General features: G+C 41.9%; 1 protein-coding gene and 1 pseudogene across 4 annotated transcripts in view; one reads left to right on the top strand and one right to left on the bottom strand.

The window, feature by feature from the left end:
• Kiz (kizuna centrosomal protein) overlaps nt 1-21,242 on the top strand; it is a 103,741-nt gene extending 82,499 nt beyond the window's left edge. For 3 of the 4 annotated variants that reach the window (XM_051183232.1, XM_051183231.1, XM_051183234.1), the window contains 4 exons: nt 2,413-2,499; nt 5,247-5,343; nt 19,499-19,542; nt 21,105-21,242. In XM_051183232.1, coding sequence (XP_051039189.1) covers nt 2,413-2,499; nt 5,247-5,343; nt 19,499-19,542; nt 21,105-21,208 — 332 coding nt within the window. In that variant the 3' untranslated portion in view covers nt 21,209-21,242. The remainder of the gene's footprint in view (nt 1-2,412; nt 2,500-5,246; nt 5,344-19,498; nt 19,543-21,104) is intronic. The other variant, XM_051183233.1, reaches the window with a different exon arrangement.
• Nucleotides 10,860-11,750, bottom strand: LOC127221341 (60S ribosomal protein L6-like; annotated as a pseudogene).
• Nucleotides 21,243-23,113: the final 1,871 nt, after the last annotated feature.

The following is a 23,113-nucleotide window of genomic DNA, read 5'->3' as shown; positions in this document are numbered from 1 at the left end:
ACACCTGGCACTTGTTTTCTGACACTTCCCTAGGCAGCCATTGTGAAGGAGTGATTCTTGTGTATCTGCAGCATTGGAGGAGAAAGCAGACCTCACAGTGGGTTTGCTGACCTAGGTCTCCTGGGGGATGAGTAGCACTAGAAGTCCAGATGTGAAGATTCCCTGGGCCAGTGCTGCCCACATTCATTGACTTATGTACTCTTTCTCCGAAGTCTTAAATATACAAGCATTTTCTATGTTTACCGTATTGTAAAAGTACCCATATTCAAAGTTTTTTCCATTTTTATTTGAGCAGATTACTGGATAACTAATTTATGCACTTAAATTAGTGTCTTAAATTTGTGTCTTTTGAATTAATTTTAGAAATACATTTTTGCAACTGAGTTTGATTCATTGACATTGCACCTAATATAATATGAAAAACACTTTTAACGTATAGAAATACATGAAAAGTAATAAATAGATCCTTAGCATTTTTTATACAGAAAGCATCTTTCAATATTTAGAGTTTCTATCCACTTCATAAAGGAATGGTACTTATATGCCCTTAGTTGAGCGCTCTGGAGTTCAAGGTCTGGTTCCCTTGCAGCCGTGATAGTATTGTTTGTATCTCCTTTTGTTATTCCTTTCCAGGCCCAACTCTTTTTTTTTCATTAAGGATTTCTGCACAAGCAATGGGCAGATCCCTTGCCTCTGTACAGCCCTTAGAGACTGGTGAAACACATGTGTATCTTGTAATGGGCTGTTAAAAAGCACTTGTTCATCAGATATTTTCTCTTTATTTGTAGATTTAGGAGTATTTTAGCAGGTGTACATTTGCATATAAAAGAGAATAAAAGATAAGAAGTTGAGGCTTTTTCTTTCCCCTCTCCTCAGCATCATCTCTCTCCTACCCCCTTTATTCAGCATGTTTTCCCCTTTTTTCTCTATAGCTGCTTCTATTTTCTAGACCCAAAATGCATATCAAAAAGAAAAAAATCGCCTTAGTGATCCCTCAGCACTTTGCAGGGAGATGGATGATTGGGTTCCAGCTTACAAAACAAAGTAGAGGAAATATATTTATCTCATTGTGTCATCAGCCTAGAATTAATAAACAGTATAGCTTTTAGTCTCTTGTCATCTGGATACTACATGGGTTGTAGACCCCTTGCCTTGTTAGGTTTTAAACTGAAATTATTTTCTACTTTTTAAGCTAGAATTTGACATAGAGTTGAATATATAATGGTGCTTGACTGCGGGATTTAGAACCTAAAACTCAAAGATGCACATGTATTTGTTTCTGTGTATGAAAAGAATTGGCTTCTTTTAAAATGTTGGTTTCATCTAATAATTCTTATTACTCCATAATTATGTGAGTGGTTAACATTACAAATGAGAGAAGTATTTCCCTGGAGTTCCAAGGCACAAGCTACAGTGTAAATCAAACCTTTAACAGCTACCTAGTACTTAAATTTTCAGATACATGCCTTACTTGCAGCCAGTTCTTTACCCCTTACCCCTTTGTTTGTAGATTTTTCTCCTTTATCACTTCTCCATTGATTTTAACTGGATTGTAAGGCAGTAGCACACTGCAACTGTAACTGCTTGATGCCTTGCTCTCTTTTTTTCTTCCATAGGAGTCTGGGCTCAAGTTGCTGAAAAACTCACATGCATTGTTTGGCCTTTTTGCACTGTGAAGTTGCTTTCTGATTAAATCTCTAGGCTGTTACCAGAGGGGAATCTGCATTCTTTGAGAACCTCTTGCCTTTGCCTGCAAAGAGTCTGAAGCTGGTCCACAACCACTTAACATATTATAGCTGACACAGCCTCTCTGAGTCATGTTCAGGTCCTGGCCCTTTCAGTGAGGGCTTTCCCTAGCATCTAAGTTGTACCTTTGGATATGCCTTTGTACTTTTGCTGATCCCTGTGTGCACCTAGCTTTGCTTTCTGCAGGGGCCCTCTCCTTAGCCCTTGGGATCAGATTTTTCACTGGATCCATCTTACTGCCTCTGCCCCTCCTGAGATCTTTGCATTCTCCCTCCCCTCTCTCAGAGCCCCACACTCTAGCATAAGAGCCTGAGAACCAAGGTCTGGAGTGCTCTGGAGTTACCTCCCTACCCAGGATGCAGCTTTAGGGCTTGGAGTGGAGAGAAGCTATTCATTTTGATAGTGACTCTATATGTAGCTCCATAGAAAAGCTGAATGGAATTTGCAGCCTCAAACTCTTAAAATCCATCTCAGAGTCTTAAAATTAAGTTCAACTCAATTTTTATTTATGGCACACACCTTTTATCATCCCATGACTTGGGCTCTATAAGGAGACCTAATTAGGGAGACCATGTATCTGAGAAATGTTAGCCACATAAGAGGAACTTAAGAAACAGTTATGAACAGTTGAAAGTAAAATATTCCTGTACTTTTCTTCATCTATAGAGACAAAAGCATACCAGTTACTAAAGAAGTCTACCCTTCAGGATAATTCAAATCAAACCGAAGAGAGATTTGAAAGTCAATTTTCAAGTAAGTAGGGACAGATTCAACACTTAAATACTGTGATGGGGCTCAGGACAACAGTCAGCACTATGCTGAGAGAAGTATGGTTTTAGAGTTTACTTGGTAAGGAGTGTTACTGAGTCTGAGTGAGCAAGAACTTTTTCATCCTTAACAGAAAAGCTAAGAATTGGAAGGACCCTCCCCCTTTTGGATACATGGGGCCAGCCCAGCATGGTAGTAGTTCTCATAGACTCTACAATTGTACCATAGAAGATGCCCCAAGCTTCTTTTCTACACATTTCTCATTTTTTAATCATCAAATGAGCAGCTTCGTGCTGCATGTCCACTCTGTGGGAATGCTGGGAAATTCTCTCTTACACTGAAAGGACTGTAAATCCCAATAAAACCAAAATGTAGGCTTAAATATAGTTCCTTTAATCTAGGATTTTGTTTCTATTTTAATTTTCTTATATTTTCCCATTTATTATTTTAGTGATTTCTATTTTATTATATCTTCTTTTTTTAGGTATTACTTAATTTAGCACCCATAATAAAAGATACATAATACAGGAGAAAGTATATGAGTGTTTTTTTGTTAATTTTAGACTTGTATATTTTATTTTATGTGCATGAGTATTTTGCCTACATGTATGAATGTGTATCATGTACATTCCTGGTACCCATGGGTGTCAGAAGAGAGTGTTGGATTCTCTAGAGCCATAGTTACAGTTGATTGCGAGTCACCCTGGGAGTACTGGGAATTGAACCACTGGAAAAGCAACCAGTGCTCTTAACCACCCAGCCATCTTTCCAGCTCAGAATAGCTTTAGTTTTCTGTGGTCACCATATTTTGTTTTTCCCATTAGAGTTGTACAGTGATTTCTTAATGTATAATTCTTGGACGGTATTCAGATTTCCGATTGTCTTGAGTATGTCTTCCTCAGACAGACCCTTTTTCAAGACATATGCTTTAAGTGCATCAGAACTATATGTATTTGGAGAATACATGTCTAGGAAATATAAGTGGAAGTGTCATTTATTTGGGTTGTTTTAAGGATTCAGTGAGCCACTGTAGGTTAAAGACCAAGACCAAGCTCATGGGGAGAGTGTTTGGTAGCTATGATTTAACTCTGAAAATATAAAAATCACGATCTCTTGACCTCTGAAGGAGGTCCTTATAGCTTTGGAAAGATCTTAGTGCCTATCATCTTTCTGTTCACATTTTAGTTGTCTGAGTCAAGACTGCTTTTAGAAGGTGTTTTCCAACCCCCTCACTTTATAAATAATGTCCCAAGAGAGCCATCCTTGCTTGGAGCACAACTGCTTAGCAGATGCACGTAGGCAGTGCTGCAGTGTTTTGGGCAAATTATTTTGACGCCTAATCGGGAGGTACAAAAGGCAAGTATTTGGCGTAAATTGTTATTTCCTGGCTGTCTATAAAAATTATGCTATTAAATATATTAATAACTTATTTCAAATAATATACTTGAACAGTTCATATACTTAGACAATGTATTTTGATCACATCCTGATAAACTTTTCAACTGTGAAATGGAACTTCACAGCTAAGTACAGGCAAGTTCAGTTTCCTCAGGCCATCTCACAGTGACACTATATGCCTTGAAGGTCCCCAATAGTCTGACATGGTATTGGCTGCAGGAGCTTCTGATGCTGTTGGCTGCCCTCGGAATTGATGGCGCCTTGCATCCACTCTCCATTAGCTGCACATCATCTTCTCACATCTGCTGTCCTCAGGTGCTGTGAGATGCAGAGAAGCAGAAGACCATCTGTGAGGGTAAAGGGAAACTTCCCAGCACCTAAAGGCAGTGGGAACAGGACTTCTGTCCTCACCTCTCGCTCCCAAAGGAACAGTTATGTTTCAGTTACTTTCTGAGTTAGATATTGTAGGTTTCTGTCTCTGATACATAGGAAAGCCACTTGACTTTTTGAACCCCACTTTTCATAATCCAAAGTCCTGTCCTATATGAAAGTGGAGACCCTGTTGAGTTGACCGTGGGCCTGGTGCTGAAAAAGCTGCTTGTGTACTCTCAGTCTGAGATCTGGGGTGACTGCCCATTGAAACCAGACATGCAGCAGAAATATCCAAGGCAGAGGACAGTCCAACCTCCATCCCTTGGGAAAAAGATGTGTTGTATATCCATATCCTCAACACAGGCTGAAAAAGTGGCCTTGGTGGCTTTTAGTAGAAATGTATTCTTCTTTGAGGGATGGGAAACAGGATTTAGCAAAAGGACTTAAGAGTAGACGGTAATGGGTGCTTGTCATCCAGGAGTATCAGTTATGTCTGAGACCCGGTTCCCAGTACTTGTTTTGGTAAGCCATCTCTGCCTTAGTCCTAACAAAATGAATTATTCAACCCATGCTCTTATGGGTATATCTTGGCCGTTTGAAGCAGAGCTTTCTGGGGTCTTAGCTCTAGATCATATGGTTGCTGAGCACATCTGAGGAGGCCCTGGGTTCAGGCCTCATACCACAAAGAAAGAATGAGTAGTTAAAGTAAAACATAAAGCAGAACCCTTTGAGTAGTTGTGTTTTGTTTGTTTTTATTTTTTATTTTTATTACAAAGAAAATTCCCATTTCTTTTCAGTGTTCTATGAGTATTTTGTCCCTAGCTCTAGAAACTTAGAAACCTTCTGTGGCTTGAACAAAATCTTCCTCTTGATTTTCCAAAATTACCAGGAGGCTGTGTCTGTGCTTGTTTTGTGGCTGTGTGGTGGCTAACTCTCACTCTCCTTGTTTGTGCTTGTCACAGGTTTGGATATTGGCAGCAGTACATTCAAGACAAAGACAGCCCACAAAATCGCTTCGGAAGCTAGTTTTTCATCTAGTGAAGGAAGTCCTTTGTCAAGGTAAAGTCGTGAAAGCCTTTCTGAATAGCAGTAACAAGATGAGAAATGTCACTACGCAATGAATTCAGCCCTGGCTGCGTGTTATTTTGTTGTGTGACTTGATGGAGGGTTATGGTTTGGGTTTTTTGTTTACCTAAAATAACAGTTGAAACTTTAGTCTACCTTTGAAAATATTTGCACCAGAGCCAAGTATTGTTTTGCAGCTGTTGTTTCCTTGTTTAAGACTCAATTGACACCTCAGTGAACCACAAATTAGCGTCTACAGCTGCTCGCAGTAGGACTGCTTAGAGACCACACAAAGGAGGTTGTCAGGAAAGGGCAGGGAGAAAACATCAGGCCTTAAAAGAAATAAAGTGGCATGTTCTTCTTTCTGAGGCAACTGATAGACGAACAGACAATTGCTGTATATTAGTTTTTGTGTGCGGTTTTTTGGTTTTTTGTTTTTTGTTTTTTTAAGACCAAGTCTTTGGACCACATCTCTCACCCTTCTCAGATGAGCTCTTGCTTATTCCCCTTAAAGAACAGAATTTATCTCTCCACACTCGTTAAAATGTAACACTCCTTACAAGTTTTGTGAGCTCTAATAAGTGAGTTGTGTGCCGATTTGCCGTCAGCATCCAATACTAATTAATCATGCAGTGACTTCAAGTCACTTAGGAAGCATTTATAATGTGAACCTAAGCAATTGCCTAATGTGGTGCCTACTCTTTTACTTTGGGCTAAATACTATTTCAAACAGCCCAGCAAGTTTCCTTTGTAATAGCATGCTCATTAAAAAAGTGTCCTTTAGATGATTTCATTACCTTTGAATTTACTACTTGACCCTGCTAAAATGTTAAAACATGACCTTTACATTTCTACCGCTGTGTGTAATGTCCAAATAACAAAATGATCTGATCCAGAAATGTCATATTAAAGGGAAATGGAAATGGAAAAAAATCTATTCATTTGTATTTTACAAAAGCATTACAATATTTCAGGACCTGAATTATTTGAATGGGTTAGCCTTCTAAAATTCTTGCTTTTAGGAACTTTGATGACTAGTTAAGATGCTTCCTCGTTTATCAGAACTTACCTTTGCTACCTGATTTCTGTTCATATTGTTGGAGAAAACAGGAGCTAACTGGGTGTGGAAGAATGTTGAATACTATATCATTGGGATTATACTATAAATTCAAGTTCTAGTTTAAGAGAATTTTTAAAGGTCAGTAGATTCTATGGGTAGTTAGTTTCCAGGCTTAATATTATCATTTGGCTTTAAATTTTATCCCTTCAGCTTTTAAGATTGTTAGAAGTATTTGTCTACATTATATTTTAAAGATATAAAACAAGTTCTTTATGTGTGTTCTTTGGGAAATTCTTAAACACTCTTAGAAAGCAATAGGATTATGTAGGATATTTTCTTAGCCTGGTCATCCACACTTGGTCACATTTCACCAGATTAAAATTAAACTTTGTTCTCTTACAAATTATAGCAAGGAGCCTCTTGTTATTATATTTCTGTATGAAATTAATTTCCTAATAAATTATAAGTAATCTCATCACCCTCCCCCCTTTAAGAAAAATTAACCCACTGAAAGGTCTTCAGAAACCCTTGGTTCTAGACACTTGATAGTAATCTAGCTTGAAAGGCTTTGAACAGTGAGTGTACAGCTTGGTATGCTGTTTGTTCGGCACAGTTTGGTTCTGTTATTGTTACTACCCCACCCTGGGCTTTGGAGAGCTCAGGTTTTGCTGTTTGTGCCCGGCTTCACTGAAATTTCTTAGAGGCTTACATTTAAGGATCCCACTTACTGCAGTCACTCCTTGTGCTTTATTGCTTTTACAAGTGGTCTCGAAACCCAGTACTTGAGAATAAACATAACAGTGCTGCGCTGTTGTAGCACTTTTAAAAATTCTTCTTTGCTCTATTTTGTCAGTGAGCTGATGAGCAACCTCAAAAAAAAAAAAAAAAAAAAAAAATAGACCCTGTTTGGACCTTTAAAAAAATGGCTTCCTCTGATGTCCTAGAGACAATAATTATGATGTGCTAGTTAAGCCCAAACTACAGCTGAGGGATTTTACTTTAAAGCAGGGGCTTGGGCGCAAAAATGCATTTATAGCTCTTTGTCTGCACCTCATTATGTGTGGGCCTGATTCATTAAGTAATTGGTTTGCAGTTGTTTACATGAGTATTAAGGCCTTCTTTTCAGCCGCCTTTGAGAGATACATTGTGCAAATGTTGCCTGTGATGAATGCAGAATGAGGGCCAGAGGGTCCCTCCTATTGGCTAAACAGTGCACTCTGTTGAAAAGCCAGAGAAAGGGATTGGGTGCTGCTTTGCATAGCAATGACTTTCTTAATAAGCGTTACAGATTAATACACACAAGCTATAAAAGATGCAAAGAGATACTCTTAGCACATTTATACATGCTCATTTCATTGTGACGATGGCGCGGTCCCCGTGCTTTCATATTCCGTTTTTCAGAGCTGAGGCTTCAGTGCATGAGCCGTAATAGAATCCGATGTTTATTGTATTATAAATCACGGGCAAGTAGGCCGATCGGCAACAGTTTATTATTAAAGATTCTTTCAGTGTAAATCTTTTTCTACCATTGTATTTGCTTCAGTAAAATCATTTTGTGGTTGAGTGGGGATGAAAGGCATGATGTACGAAGGAGTGAGTCCTAATAGGAAGCTGTTCTCCGAGTAAAGACCACTTGTTCCCTTTTGTTCCGGGGTGCATGCCAGAGCTTCCTCTCCTCTGCAAACATTGTCTCTCTTTACCTTCCCCAGGAAGCGGTTTCACCCTCCAGGATCCATTTATTCAATGGAGAGTATGTCTTCACAGGTCCCTTGTAACTTCAGCTTACCGGTTCCCTTGTAATTCCGGCCTTCGGGTTGAATCAAGATAAGATTTTTGCCAGAATAAAAGAGTGCAACACAATTGCCTTGGGGAAAGTTACTAAAAGTCACCGGGCCACCCGCACCCGTTAGCACCCTGGGTGGCATTCCTTGCCAGCCCTGCAGCCATGGGAGTGGCCAGCGGAGGGCGACAGCCTGCTGCTGATGCTCAGATGGTGGCTACAGCTTTACTTTCTCATCTGCTCATTTGCTTTTTTTATCCCCCGGAATGGTATAAAGATACTTAGACACTAGTTGTTCATTGAAATAAAAGCAAAATTTTCCCAGCAGTCCTATGTAAAAGTGCACACCTCAACTTTAGCTTAGGAAATCTGTGTTGACCTTAAATTTTACTAAATTAAAAGCTTCTTAAACAGCCCACATTTACTGTCATAAACCCATACACATTGTTTTTTTCTTGCACACACACTTTCGCTTAAGAATAATCACTTTGATTATTCGAAGGAAAGAAGTAAACAAGTTGACCCCAGGGCAGCTGAAATTACAGCATTGATGTAGGAGTTCCAACTAGCCATCAGGGGGCGCTCAGACTTTGTCAAATTTAAACAGCCTCAGACTTGGGTAGTCTTTTAAAATTTAAAATTGATATTCATGGAGATTTGTTGGTATAGTCATTTGTATTTATTTTACTTTATGGATTGTTTTTGCCCTATATTTTCCCAGAAATGTGTCTGTTTTAAAGAAAAATCCAGCTAAGAAATGCTATTTGAAAATTTTTAATACTGATTTCAAACCCACAGAAATTTTTATAATTCACAGACAGATACCACACCTTCTCATAGCTTAGTTTTTTTTAACGTCCCCTCATTTTGTATGTATGTGGGTGGGGCATGTTTCTTCATGGAGGGGCATGCTTCTAGGGGGGTATGCTTCTCTCTCTCTCTCTCTCTCTGTGTGTGTGTGTGTGTGTGTGTGTGTGTGTGCCAGAGATTAATGTTGAATATTTTTGTTGATTTGCTCTCTGTGCTGTATTTTTTTCAAGAAAAGTTCTCTCAATAGACCTGAAGCTCATCCAATTGGCTATAGATTCATCTACTGAGTTCCAGAGACCTACCTACTTCCACCCACACCCTGACCCCCATCCTCCCCCAGCTCATGGAGTTAGACACACATGCAGCTTTTACATGGACACTGGGGATCCAAACTCAGATTTCATGATTTCACAGCAGGCAGTCTACTGACAGTCTTATAATAAGGCCCTAGGACAGGGAGGACACATTCCGCTGAGAGCCATTTCTTAATTGTCCTCTATGTCACAAACTGTGTTCTTGGCAGGATCCTCAAAGTTAATTGCTAAATTCAAGTGGACCCCAAATCCAGCAACTTGGGTGTGTTTGTTAATGAGATAAGGATCCCCCCCCCCCCGTGGAAGAAAGGTGGGAGGAGGAGAGAGGGAGAGAAGATGGGCAATCAGTTTGTTGCTAACATTCGCATATCCCCAGGTCTTTCTAGTCTCCATATCTGTCCTCCTTTCACGACCAGAAGTGAGTAGTAACAAGCCCCATTCCAATGCTGTTGCCAGTCTTGAAGAAGCCCATTGCATGTACCTCCTCCTGCTGGGATAGCCACATTGTAGGTGCTCTTGCTGGTCTACTATGTAGAATTATGGGATGTCCTACACAGTACCAAGTCAAATATCATGCTCGGTTACAACATGCTATCCCTTGTCTTTGGGACCTTTGTTGTTTGGCTGGAATACACCTGCCCTACTGTTAACCTGGCTTCAGTTAGCCTTTCAAATATTTCCTGAGCAGAGGGTGGCTGTGGCAGATGCCCCTCTGGTGGCCCTGTAGTATTTCTATCACTACTTAGCTAGGTATAAAAGCTGTTCAGGTACCTTGTCTCCCTTCCCCATGTGAGCTTCTCACTGGCATGGCAGGTTTATCAACTAGGTAACTGCTGAACTTCCTGAGAGTGTACTCTGCCAATCACTCTTCTTTAAGCAAAAGTGCCTCCCCTCAGGCTAGCGTCACATCCCTGAGCTGAAGGGCAGTGCATATTCTATATATTCATCTACAAACAGTATGTGTAGGAGAGGTGTACACATTTCCAAAGGGAAATCTTAGCTTCACCTCAAGTTAAGTCCTCTTCCCAGACTGTCCCAAAGCCCATCTGCATTCATTCTCAAGAAACAGGATCTAGGTGGGCATGCTTACAGAAAGCCTTGATAGGATCCTTCCTGACTGCCTTTCTGTCTGCTGATGGAAGACCTGTCTTTGTTTTGACCTAGATGAAGATGCACTTGGCCCATGTCAGGGACTTGAAACAGCCTTTATTGTATTGAGATGCATTCCTTCTGTTCTTAGGTCTGCAGTACTTTTGCTGTGAAAGGATGTTGGCTTTTTGTCAAAAGCCTTTCCTGTGTCTACCAAGATGGCCATGTGATTTGTGTCTTTTAGGTCTATTTATTGATACGTTAAATTATTGTTTGTATATATTAAGCTTTATCAGGCTGAATGTTTTGTTTTTTCTATTTCTTTTGAAGTCTTATTGAATTTGGTTCACAAGCATTTTGTTGTGAATTTTTGTGCCTGCATTCAGGAGGACTGGTCTATCATTTCATTTTGTTGTTATAGCTTTTTTTTTTTTTTTAACATATGAAGCTGTTTAATTAGGTTGATAGCAATTTAGAAAACCAGTTTGTGAGGATACATCCAGTTTGTCAGAAAGAACTGAGACCGCAGGTAGCCCTGAAGCTTTGATCTTTGGCAAAAGCTGAGAGTCCACAGTTTTATGATCAGCCTTGCGCTGCTCTGTAATCTCGTGTTTCTCCTTCTTTGTATCAAAGATCTCACCCTCCTGGTGGCTGGGCTTGCGTAGCTGCTTCTTCTTAAAGTAAGCATCAGTCAGGTGTTTAGGGATCTTAACTTGGCTGATATCAAGTAGAGGTGGCGATGACAAATTTCTGGTGTGTTCTCCGCAGAGGAACTCTGTTGAGGGCAAGAGGTCGGTCCCATCACAAGTAGCAAGCTGCTGCCCAGCTGCTTCAGGAAAACTATCCTCTTGCCTCTGTGGATGATCAGGATGCTCCCTGGAGTGTTGCTGGCTCGAAGCTTTCACGCATGCTGACTGAAGGGCTTTTTGCCATGGCTCAGCAGCTTCCAGGGAACATCTTCAGTAGGGTAATACCGGGGCATTTTTCGAAGCTTAACCACCCAGGAACCACCATTCTTGTCACCACCAACTGGTTTGGTGACAGAAGCAAGGAACTTCTCCATTTTCTTCTTCTTTTCAACCTTAGTTTTTGCAGCTGAGTATTTTCTTTTGTACAGGGCCTTTCTGGAATCCATGGCAGATCGGGAGTACCTGCCAGTTCCTCTAACCAGGACAGGGTTCCAGCTGCAATGCAGCTTCCCCTTCTTGGTCTTTTTAGGCTTTTTAACCTCAGGGTCACCCATTTTAGCTGCATCGGCAGCGGGGCACCTGCGGCATCACCACCAGCCAAGAAGGGCTGCAGGGTTTTTCCCTTTTTTGTCAGGCTTCTTAGCTTTTTCACCCGCCATCTTACAAGATGGGGAAGAGCTATTGTTATAGCTTTATTGGTTTTGATATCAGGAAAATACTGGCATCTTAGAAAGAGTTTGGAAGTGCTCCCTCCTGTTCTGTGGAGTAGTTTGAGAAGCATTGGTATTAGTTCTCCCTGGAAAGTCTGGTCAAATTCACCAGTGACTCCATTTGGGTCTGGCCATTGTTAAATGAGATTCTTTTAGATGCATTTATTATTTTTTGTGCATGTATGAGTGCTTGCTTTCATATATGTGTGTGTACCTGGGTGTACCTGGTGCATTTAGAGGTCAGAAGAGGGTGTCAGGTCCTCTGGAAGCAGAATTACACATGTTTGTGAGTGCTGTGCTGGTACTGAGAGCCATACCCTGCTCCTCTCCAAGAACAATATGAGCTCTTGACTGATGGTCAGTCTCTCCAGCTCCTCAGGGATTTTGTTTGGTTTTGGTTTTTTCAGTCTCACTGTTTGTTACGGAGACACTCTCTTAGTCACTGTTCTATTTCTGTGAAGAGACACGGTGGCCAAGGCAAATGTTTTAAAAGATAATTACATGTTTATAACATTTAAGTAAATGTTATAAAATGTTACAAAAGTGTTTAGTTGGGGGCTTACTTACAGTTTCAGAGGTTGAGTCCATTATGATCATGGTAGAGAGAATGGTGTCAAGGCAGGCATGGTTCTGGAGAAGTAGCTGAGAGCTACATCCTAATCTGAAAGCAGAGTACAAGAAAGGAGACTAGGCCTGGCATGGGCTTTTGAAACCTCAAGACCCACCCCCAGTGACACACTTCCTCCAACAAAACCACACCTATTCCAACAAAGCCACACCCCTAATCCTTGTAATCCTTTCAAACAATTCTACTCCCTGGTGACTAAGCACTCAAATATATGAACCTATGGGGGCCATTCTTATTCAAACCAATACCTTCCACTCACTGGCCCCCATAGGCTTGTAGCCATATCATAATGTTAAAAAAAAAAAAAATGCATTCAGTTCAACTACAGAAGCCCCCATAGTCTATCACAGTCTCAACACTGTTTAAAAGTCCAAAGTCTCTTCTGAGACTGATGGCAATCTCTTTACTATAACTCTTGTAAATCAAAATCAAAAAGCAGATCATCTAGCATACGATGGCATAGAATATGCTTTACCATTCCAAAAGGACATCCGGGGAGCGTAGTGAGGAAATACTGAACCAAAGCGAGAACGAAAGCCATCAGGGCAAACTCCAAATTCTGCATCGCCATGCGTGATGTAAAAGCTCTCTTCAGGTCTCCAACTCCTTTCAGCTTTGTTGACTGGAACATGCTCTTCCCTCTTGGGCTGGTCCCACACCCAGACTGCGGTATCCTACAAACCGGGCATCTCCAACATCTTGGGGGTCTCTCAACACAATCAATGCTTCACCTTCACAGCCTCACTCGGTGACCTCTCTCAGCCTCCATTCAGAGGCATCCCTGACACACCTCTGGCCTCAGTGACTTTCCTTAGCTGTGAAGGGAGATTCTACAACTCCTTTCTTGTACCCTTGACTCTAAGCCAGAGCCATATGCCTAAAGCTGCCAAGTCCTGTTGCTGGCACTGGAACTTGTCCCCTCTTTCAATTACCTTTGCATCAGCTTTCTGTTGTTGATGGTTCCCTTCACTGCTTTAGTGTTCCTTTAATTTCTTTTCACAAGTTGGAAGCTTAGCTAGGTCAGGTCTTGCCCTGAGGTTAGCACTCCCTTTCTTCAATTTAGCATTAGGCTTTTTTTAACCTTTTTATTTCCTTGAGTATAGGACTTGGCTCCAGCACCACCTTTCCTTGTGTCCTTTTCCCCCTCACATTGTACGTTTTGCATTTCTCTTTGTTTCACTTGCCCCTTTTCATTGACGATCTGCATGAAAGTGGCCACTAATAACCACAACCATATGACTGAGTCAGTAATTTTAGTAGGCCATATATATCGAGAAACTCATCTGTTTCTGTTAGATTTTCCAATCTAGTGCCTTAGTTTGCTTTGATAAACACCATGACCAAAAGCAGCTTAGAGAAGAAAAGGTTTGCTTGGTTACACATCCCAGGCCACTGTCTCCTACTTAAGGAAATCAGGGCTGAAGCTCACAGCAGGAACCCAGAGACAGGACTGAAGCAGAAGAATGCCACTTATTGAGTTGCTTTTTGTGGCTTGCCCTGCTTTCATGTGCAATCTGTGAGCACCTGTCCAGGGGTAGCACTGCCCATTGTGGGCTGGGCCCTCCCACATCAGTCACTAATCTTTGAAATGCATCGCAGACTTGCCTACAGGCTCTTGAACTGCCACCTTATTCTCACACCAATGCTGCCATTGGTATTAGTTACATTCCTGAGGCATCAGAGAGAGGCAGAAAGAAGAAAGAGACTAGAATGTGACTTTCAACAGACTGTGTTTATTAGTGCACACAGCAAGGGGAACTGAGGGGTCTGGCAGCAACACTTTATACAGGGTGAAGGGCTTGGAAATGGGGAAAGTGTTGCAGCCTTATGGGTTGTGTGTATTCATAGTCTCTTTCCTGGAATTGCCTGCTTCAAGCAGGACAGATTACTTTGTGAGACAGGCCATCTCTGCAAACATTCCTTTCTGAGCTGACCAATAATGGCTGATCAAGGTCATCTGTAGTCTAATAGGAATCCTGTAGGAATCCATTTTTCTAGGAAGCACTCTCTGGCCTGGTCTTTGTGTCTCTGTGTACTCTTACACTTTTATTGCTTCTGGTTTTGACTTGTCTTCTTTAGATGGCCTGAGTTTTCCAGCCTTCTACAATTTTAGCATCTTAAAGCATTGAGTGTTTATAATGTAATATGTAATATGTAATATGTAATATAGTGTAATATGAAGTGCTAGATGAGAACTTGTCCATGTGGATCCTTACAGTGTGTCGCTTCCACCTCCTTTCCTGATTTAGTATTGCAGCTTACACCTTTACTTAAAGAGACAGTCTGCTTGTACATTGTAATATTGCTAGAACTATCTCTCAGAATCCTCAGCACTGCAACTTTGAATAACAACAAAACTGTGGTCTGCATTACTCCTCTGTGGACTAGTTTCCAATGACTCCGATTCTCTTCTTAGAAGGGGATGCTTGCCTAGAATTTTGTTTATTGCTGCATGAGCTCAGACCCTGACTCCATGGTTTCCACAGCATCCCATTTATTTGTTCTTGCTTAGAGAATCAAAGGGGCCAGACCCTCACCCAGCCTCCTGCTTTAGCAGCCGTGACAGGCTGCAGAAAAGACCAGCAAGATGTAGGCCTCTGATTCAGCAACATGTGTTAAGCTTCCTGACCTTGCCCAGTGTCCTAGTCACTAAGAGGTCAGATAATCTCCATGTGTGGCAAGGAACCAATCAGAAGTTAGCTGGTAGTCTCTGGATGTGCTTTATGGTAACAGTGGGTGTACAGAGCATAGCAACTGCCCTGGGAGGACCTATAGGCCATAGCAACCAGTTGACCAATCAACCACTCAAGTTCAGATATGGACCAGTCCAGAGTCTGTTGAAGATCCTAGACACTCCTTCTTGCCCTACCCATATCAGACGGAGGGACTGAATTAATACAATTAACTCATTAACTATAATTAACTATATTAATTAACTATAATTAATTAACTATTAATTAATAGACTCTTGGCTTTTGCATTGGAATGGGTCTCTTGGTGATTTTGGGGTTCAGAATTTGGAGGCTCATCCGGGATTCCCAAGTCCCACCATGACTCCCCTTCTGTTGAATGAACAAACTCAGACTAGATTCATGTCCACCACTGGAGGAGGTTTCCACATCTCGGAGGCAGTCTGACAGGTCCCCTTCAGTGCTCCTACCTATTGGGCAGCTTATGAAGGCAATGTGTGTCAATTCTGTCTTGTGTCACTATATCCCAAACCTTAGTTTTGCTTGATGTGTGTCATCTCTATTTAGAATTCATACCCGCACACCAGAATGCAGGGGCTTTTGCTAAAGTCCACCTTATACAGACTGTCGTGTGGGATCATCTGTAAACTTACCACAATACTAGAAGGAATGCATTGCTGATCCATTTTATAGGCAACCAGACTGATGCTCAGAAGGGCAGGGAACTGGCCTAGGACATAATAAGTAGAGTTGGGTATTAGAAGCTCTAAGCTGATATACCTCAGATCTATAAAAGGCTCTATAAATGACAGGCAGGAATGGTTCTGTACCATGAACTGAGTGGCTTTTATACTTCTAATTTCTTATTGTTTGTTTGTCCTTCTTTGAGACAGGATCTCTCTGTATAGCCCTGGATGTCCTAGAACTCAATGTGTAGGCCAGGCTGGTCTTGAACTCACAGAGATCTGTCTGCCTCCCAAGTGTTGGAATTAACCACCATGCCCAGCAATTTTTATACTTCTAATTGGTTGTAAAAAAGAGCTCAAAGAAGAGTTCTGTTTCATAACATCTGAGTACATGAGATTCAAGTGCCATTGTTTCTACATAAAGTTTCATTGTGTTATAGCCATATCCATTCATTTACGTCCATCTGTGGCCACAGAACCGAATAGTTGTGAAAGGTCATATGGCCCACAAAGTCTGAATTTTTTTACTGTCTAGTGGTTTATAGAAATCCTTGGCCAACCTCAGCCTTACAAGTGAGAAGCATTCCTTTCACACTTTTGAAGATTAGGCAGTCCAGTTCTAAGCACTTTGATGGAGTAATGGCCCAAGTGTGTGGCCTGGAACTAAAACCCAATTTCTTACTCTGAAAGATGAAGTTCATGTCTACTTTTCTGTCTGCAACTAAACTAATTGACTCTGTCCAGCATTCCATGGACAGTCATTCCTCCGTGCCTGTTGGCTTTCTTTACATGTTTAGTGAGACCCATGAAAGAAATGTTAACCCTAGGAATAATATGTAATAAAAGGTGACCTTGAGTTATAGCATCACATTGATTTTTAGAGATGGGTTCCTACAAAAAAACAAACAAACAAAAAACCAAGATACCAGAGTAGAGAACACTTGAAAGCATCCTCCATCTTTCTCAGTGATGAACTATGGCATAAGTAGTTCTGTAATAGGTTCCTTGTAAGAATTCTAATAAACATGACTTTAAGAATCACTGTACATTTAATTCATATTTCATTGATGTTTCCTGCTCCCAATGGTTTAAAGATATGCTCCCAGCATAACTATAGAGCAAACAGAAAAAAGTTCAAGTGGCCTCATGGAGACATGACATTCCCAGAATACATTGTATAGAGCAAGAGGATCCCTGGCATGCTCAATAGGTCACCTCCATGTGGTAGGACCTGACCTTACTTACTGCTGGCTCAGTTCACTTGCTTTTGATGAGTTGGGTGATTACAAACACTCAGTTATATGGAGGATATTCACATGGCCATGGCCACATTCACAACATTATGTGAAGCAATTTTTTTCTTTCTTTTCTTTCCTCATTTTTCTCCCCTGTGTACTCCCTCTTTGTTGAGAAGATGAAAAAAATGCAAAAAAAAAAAAAAAAAAACCTGATTCTGGAGTCACAGCTAATCATAAACATGTAGATCACATTGTGTATTATTGAACATTGATCATGAGCCTCTCAGTCGGGCCCTGTGCTTACTAAAGGTCATTTATTCATTCCACCCTGAGCACCTGCTAATTGCTGAGCACTGGGTTATCCAGGTGAGCTGGAACAAATATGGTTTCTGCTTACAGCCTAGAAGGTAAGGAGTAGCTTATCAGTTAGCAGAAGGAATGGATGAGCAACTTTGATGAGGATTGCAGTGGAAGGGGAATGGGGATACAGAATGAGGAAGCCCAACAGTGTTTGGGAGCCAACCTTGGGAAGCACCATTCAGCATTTAAGTCTTTATGCCAGAAACAGAGCTTCTCATCAGAAAATGTAAGATTTGTGTGTCCAGCATCTCACTTTTGCTGCCAAGTAGAAGGTGGATAATAGAGGACAAATTTTGTGTGGTGCCATTAGTGAAGCCATTGTGGAAATCTAGGTAGGAGTTGCTGGTTTGCTTGCCAGTGTGGTGAAAATACATAAGGAATTGGTGAGGGCATTGGGACATACCAGGAGGTCAAATTGGCAGGACATAGTTATTGACTGTTTTTGGTGAGGGACATTGAAAGTTGGAGATGCCACTTGCTGAGATGGGGAAAGTACTGTCTAGTGAAGACCACACTAGAAAGGTTATGACTTTCACTACAGGTTGCTTTGGAGGAGGGCAAGTGGAGCTACTAAATGTACACTGGACTTGCTTCTGGAACTCGGAGTAGTCACTGAAGCTTTCGGGTCCTGGCCTGGGCTTGCCTGCCTCTATGATTTTACTCCTGCGTGAAGACTTCCAGCTGTCACATCCCACCACATCCCATTCCTCAGTCAGGGCCTGCAGTGTCTTCTTTCTCAACTAGAAGTACCTTGTCCTTTGGGGACCCTCCAGCTCCTAGTCCTCCCTGTCACCAAACCCTCTGTCCTCTCAAGTCTCATCCAGCAATAGGCTTGACCTTCTTCCTATTCCTCTTATTATTCAGACCACAGCTGTCTCAAGACTACCTGTCTCCCAGAGTTTTTACAGTCCACCTCTTTCTCCCAGCACCTAGCCTAACATTCTAGCACCTAGGTAATGGGAGTAGGTGAACGGTTTTACAACACACATGGGGTTAATTGTGTGTATGTGTGTATATACCTTACATAAAAAGGATTTTTTTTTTTTGAGGCTCACTTTGTTAATGCTCAACCCCATGGTAGCTTTTCTATTTGTTGTCCCCTTTCTGATGGCCACAAGGGTGTTGTGCTCTTTATGGAGAATGGCCATGGGCTCCACTGCTGGATCCTGGTCAGTAGCAGGCACCAAATGCCAGGGAGTATTACAAGGTACTGTAGAGCATGGAAAATGGACCCTTGGTAGAGCCTGTTTTGCTGTGATGCTAGTGTTAGAGGCATATGTGTAGTCTGCAGGTTAAGATTTGGACCAAGTGGGAGGGGGGAGTGAATTTGAAAAGTTCTCCCATCAAGGTGAACAGGGTCCTGACCATAACAGGGCGATGGTGATACCTTTTATAGAAAAAGTAAATTTCTCCCCTAATGTCTCCACTGACCACTTGTCTCTCATCATGACACTTGGAGAATTTAGGTGCAATACAACAGGTAAGTGATACTCCCAGAAGGGCTCTTTAAGTTCATTAAATTGTATATAGCCCTGGAAAGGCACAATGAGAAATCCTACTCCAAAGAGTCATTATTTTACATCCATCAGAGGAGGCCAGTAGGTACCAAAAGACATACACGTAGCATTTGTGTCAGTGAATACATAGAAAGCTAAACATGGGTGCCAAAAAACACTAGCTGTTTCCCACAGTGTGTTTACTTGTGACTGCCTTTGTTAAATCGATGGCATTGTTTTTGCTGATTTGATTGACTGAGGTATTTTCACTTTCTCCCCAATATCTTGAGTTCTCTTCAGGTATTTGACTTTGAGTTTTCTCAAAAGCACTGACACTTGGTACATAGTGTTTTACAGAGGACAGTTGAACAGAAAGCATCCTCTGCCTCCAGCTGTTGTGATCATCCTCCAGCAGGGGCCCACAGCACACAGGGCTCCCCCAGCCTTGGCCATCCCAAGCCTTGACACTTTTATGCTTTTCAAGCCTGGGAAGGAAATCTAAAACTTCTCTCCTTACCATAAACAACACAGCTTCTTCCCAAACAGTTCCCTGTGAAATTATTTGATCAGCTGTCAACTTTCACTTTCCTATTTTGTAGGCATGAAAGCAAAAGGGACCCAGTGACCACTATAAAGTCGAATGGTAAGAAATAAACAGACGCCAGTTGTCATTTCTCATCTTAACCGAAAGAGTTATGTTGTGTATTTGTCTTCTGTGTCCTTGTGTGAGGACTGTAACGTGTCCTGTAAGCCCAGGGACGGCCCACACAGCTGCCCATGAACAAGGCCTTTAGTGAAAGGACCATGAAGGTGCTGTGGGATACAATGGTAGTACAGTTTATTTGGGAATGATTGTCAGAATCGGTGCTCTCTACCTACAGAAGGCTTCGCCTCTGTTTCCCTGCCCCCAGGGCAGAGCCCATGAGTATTTATTGCTCATGCCCACTAGGACTCTTGCAGCAACTTTAACTGGCTTCTCCACACCCAGTCCCTCCTGTCCCCACATGGCCACTAGCATTTAACCCAGATTCACTCTCTCTGCTTGCTGCTTACCAGTTCCACCATCTCTCACTAATTGCAGCACAGAATGTATTTCCTCCCGTGGTATCCCTGGTGTCAGTCCTTCCTTGCAAGGCCACAGCTGTCTGACTTTGCTATACCCCTGCCTCTGTGCCTTTGTTCATGCTGTTCCTTTATATGAAGTTTTAAACTCTGAGCTCCCCTTCATCCTTCAGCACCCGAGCTACAGTGATGCTCTAGCTCTTGTCCCACAACAACACTGGGACACTTCCTTCATGTGTCTGGGCTCTCTGCTCTGGTCTCCTCTCCTCCCATCCCCCACTGGTAGTATTGCATAGTGCAGGTATGAATCAGATGGCCTAGGTGTAACTGTGCTGGACAAGCACTGATGCCATGATTGTAGCCAGATACCTACTCTTGTTCAGCTGTTGTTTGCTCAGTAATGTGCAAACAGTAATAGTATTCTAACCAGCTTGGTGAAAGGGTCAACTGGGATCCTATGAAAGAAGCCATCCAAAAGCTGCCTGGTTATTCTCTATAGACATCAGTTATTTGATTGTCAAGGCAGAAGATGCTCTTGATGCTGTACCACACCCTGTCAGATGCCTATAGGTCACCAGGGCTCCAATAGCCAGGTATGCCCATGGCCTTCTACATGAGACAGTTGTGTCTCTGACCCAGAACTTTTGCCTACCACACAAGTATATGAAGCTCTTACAGAGGACCAGAGAGTTGGCAGCTAGGGTTAGGAGATAATAGATCAGTAAACACTGTCTTACTCTTCACTGGAACATGAGGAAAACGCTCTACAATCTCTCAGACGATCCTCAAAGGGACTGAATCCCAGTTGTCCACTGTCGGCACCCATACTTTTCACCAGCTTCCTCTCTTCTTGGGTCACTGTCCCATTCTCCTCACCATGGTTACTAAAATTGCCTCCCAAATAAATGATAAGTGTTCAAACCTAGGTTTTAAAGAAAGAATTGGACATAATGAAAGATAAAAAGAAGGAGTCTCCAAAGTTGCTTTCAAACAATGGGAAAAACATAGCATGAAATCCGTAAATTTGTACAAGTGACACAGCACTTGCTGGCCAGTGCTCCCACTAAGCAGTTGCCTTGCTCTTTTGAAAACCCTTTGTCAGAGTGCAACAATGTTAATGAGCCATGTGCTTTTCTCTTCCAGCCTTCTGGGGGGAGTCTGATGACAGTAACTCTGAAATCGAAGCTGCTCTTCGTCCCAGAGACCATAATATGTCTGATGATTTTGATGACTTTTATGACACATAAACTGTTACATGCCAGAAATATTAAAGTCTTTAAAGAAACTGTCACTGTGTGTTTATGTATAATTCCCAACATTAAAATATCCTTCCAAGTTTGCTAGTTGTTAAAGGGGAAAACTGAACCAGTTATTCAAGTGATTGCATGACAGAGATGCGACCAGGGGCTGGGGAGTAGTTTAGTAAAGAAGTTGGCTAGCATGAAAGAGGCTCAGGGGCTGATCCCTAGCACCAGGGAGTGCTATGAGCAGCCAAAGTAATGGCACATGGCAGCAGCAGGATGGTGATTTCCAGGCCATCCTGAGCTGTTCAACCCTGTCATCTCAGTGCTTGGGAGATGGAGGCAAGAGGATGAGAAGTTCAAGGCCAGTGTCAGCTACATAAGACCCTGTAGTAGTGTGAATGAGAATGGCTCCCATAGACTCTTATATTTGAATGTTTGGTCCCCAGTTGGTGGGACTGTTTGAGAAGGGTTGAAAGATACGGCCCTATTGGAGGAGGTGTGTCACTGGGGGTGAGATTTGAGGTTGGAATTTGAGGTTTCTAAAGCCCATGCCATTCCTGATTAGTACCCTATTCCCCTCCCTCCCCCCCCTTCGTAGTTGTTATCTCAAGGTAAGTTTTTATGCTCCAGCACCCTGCCTGCCGCCTGCCCGCCTGCCTGCCTGCCTGCTCCATTCTTCCAGGCATGATGGTCATAGACTCTACTACCCTTTGGAACCATGAGCCCCAAAGTAAATGCTTTTTTTTTTTTATAAGTTGCTTTGATTGTGATGTTTTGTCATAGCAATAGAAAAGTAACTAAGATAGACCCTGTCTCAAGTGAACAAGGATTTGACCAGACATATCTCCAAAGATATAGTTGGCCAGTAAGCACACTAAAAAGCTTTTAGTCATTGGGAAAATGCAAGTCAAAACCACAGAGAGATACTGCTGGGACCTAAAGGTACAATACAAGTGTTGGTGAAAATGTGAAGAAATCACATAGGCTGCTGGTAGGGTTGGATAGGATATGGTACAGCAGTTTTGGGAAACAGCCCTCAAATGGTTAAACAGTCTTGCCTTGTCATCTAGCCATTCCACTTCAAGAGAAATTATATCTGTCCCCCCCCCCGAAAAATACACACACACACACACACACACACACACACACACACACACACACGAGTTCCTGTCTTGAGTTCCTGTCATGACTTCCTTTGATGAGGACTGTGATATGGATGAGTAAGCCAGATGAACTCCTCCCTCTGCAACTTTGTGTGTGTTTTATCACACTTAGTTAGAAACCCCATGGCAGGCAGCCAAGAGAATACAGCCTAGGTGCAAAAAGAAAACAAGGAAGTGGGGAGGAGTTGACAAGTATTGAAGGGAAATGTTTGACTTGCTTTGAACAACTGTGAACAAAAACTTAAAAATTTAAGAACCATGCATGATTCTCCATGTGCTAGATGAGTAGCCATGGACATGTGTAGCAAAATGGAGACAGTCAGCCCTGGCCATATGTGAGCAGAATGAGCAGGTCTCCCTTGCTGATGCACAGTGAAACCACTTGACAAGAAGGTTGTTAACAGAGAAGAAAGGCTAACCCAGCCTGACCAATACTCTTCCATTTATGCATAGTCAGCTTGTAGTGTACAACTCAGAGTGGTGAGACTCCCAAAGTTTCCCAAGTCCTCACTGAACAAATATAAAACCTTTAAACAGATCTTTAAAACAAAAAACCGGATCCATTTTTTTAAGTCATCTTTGCAGTTGAGACCCTTAAAAAATTTCCATCACCTTGGTTACAGTAATGTATAATGAACAGATGCAAAGGCCCTAGAAGTCCTCCTAGGTGCGGGAACTGAGCATAGTCCAGATGTGGTCCTGAAGACAGTGAGGTGTAGAACACCCTTTAATAAGTGCTGCTGGA

This window comes from Phodopus roborovskii, unplaced genomic scaffold, assembly GCF_943737965.1.
Source record: "Phodopus roborovskii unplaced genomic scaffold, PHOROB, whole genome shotgun sequence".
NCBI lineage: Eukaryota > Metazoa > Chordata > Mammalia > Rodentia > Cricetidae > Phodopus > Phodopus roborovskii.
The sequence above is the reverse complement of the archived record's forward strand: the minus strand, read 5'-3'. Positions and strand labels throughout refer to the sequence as shown.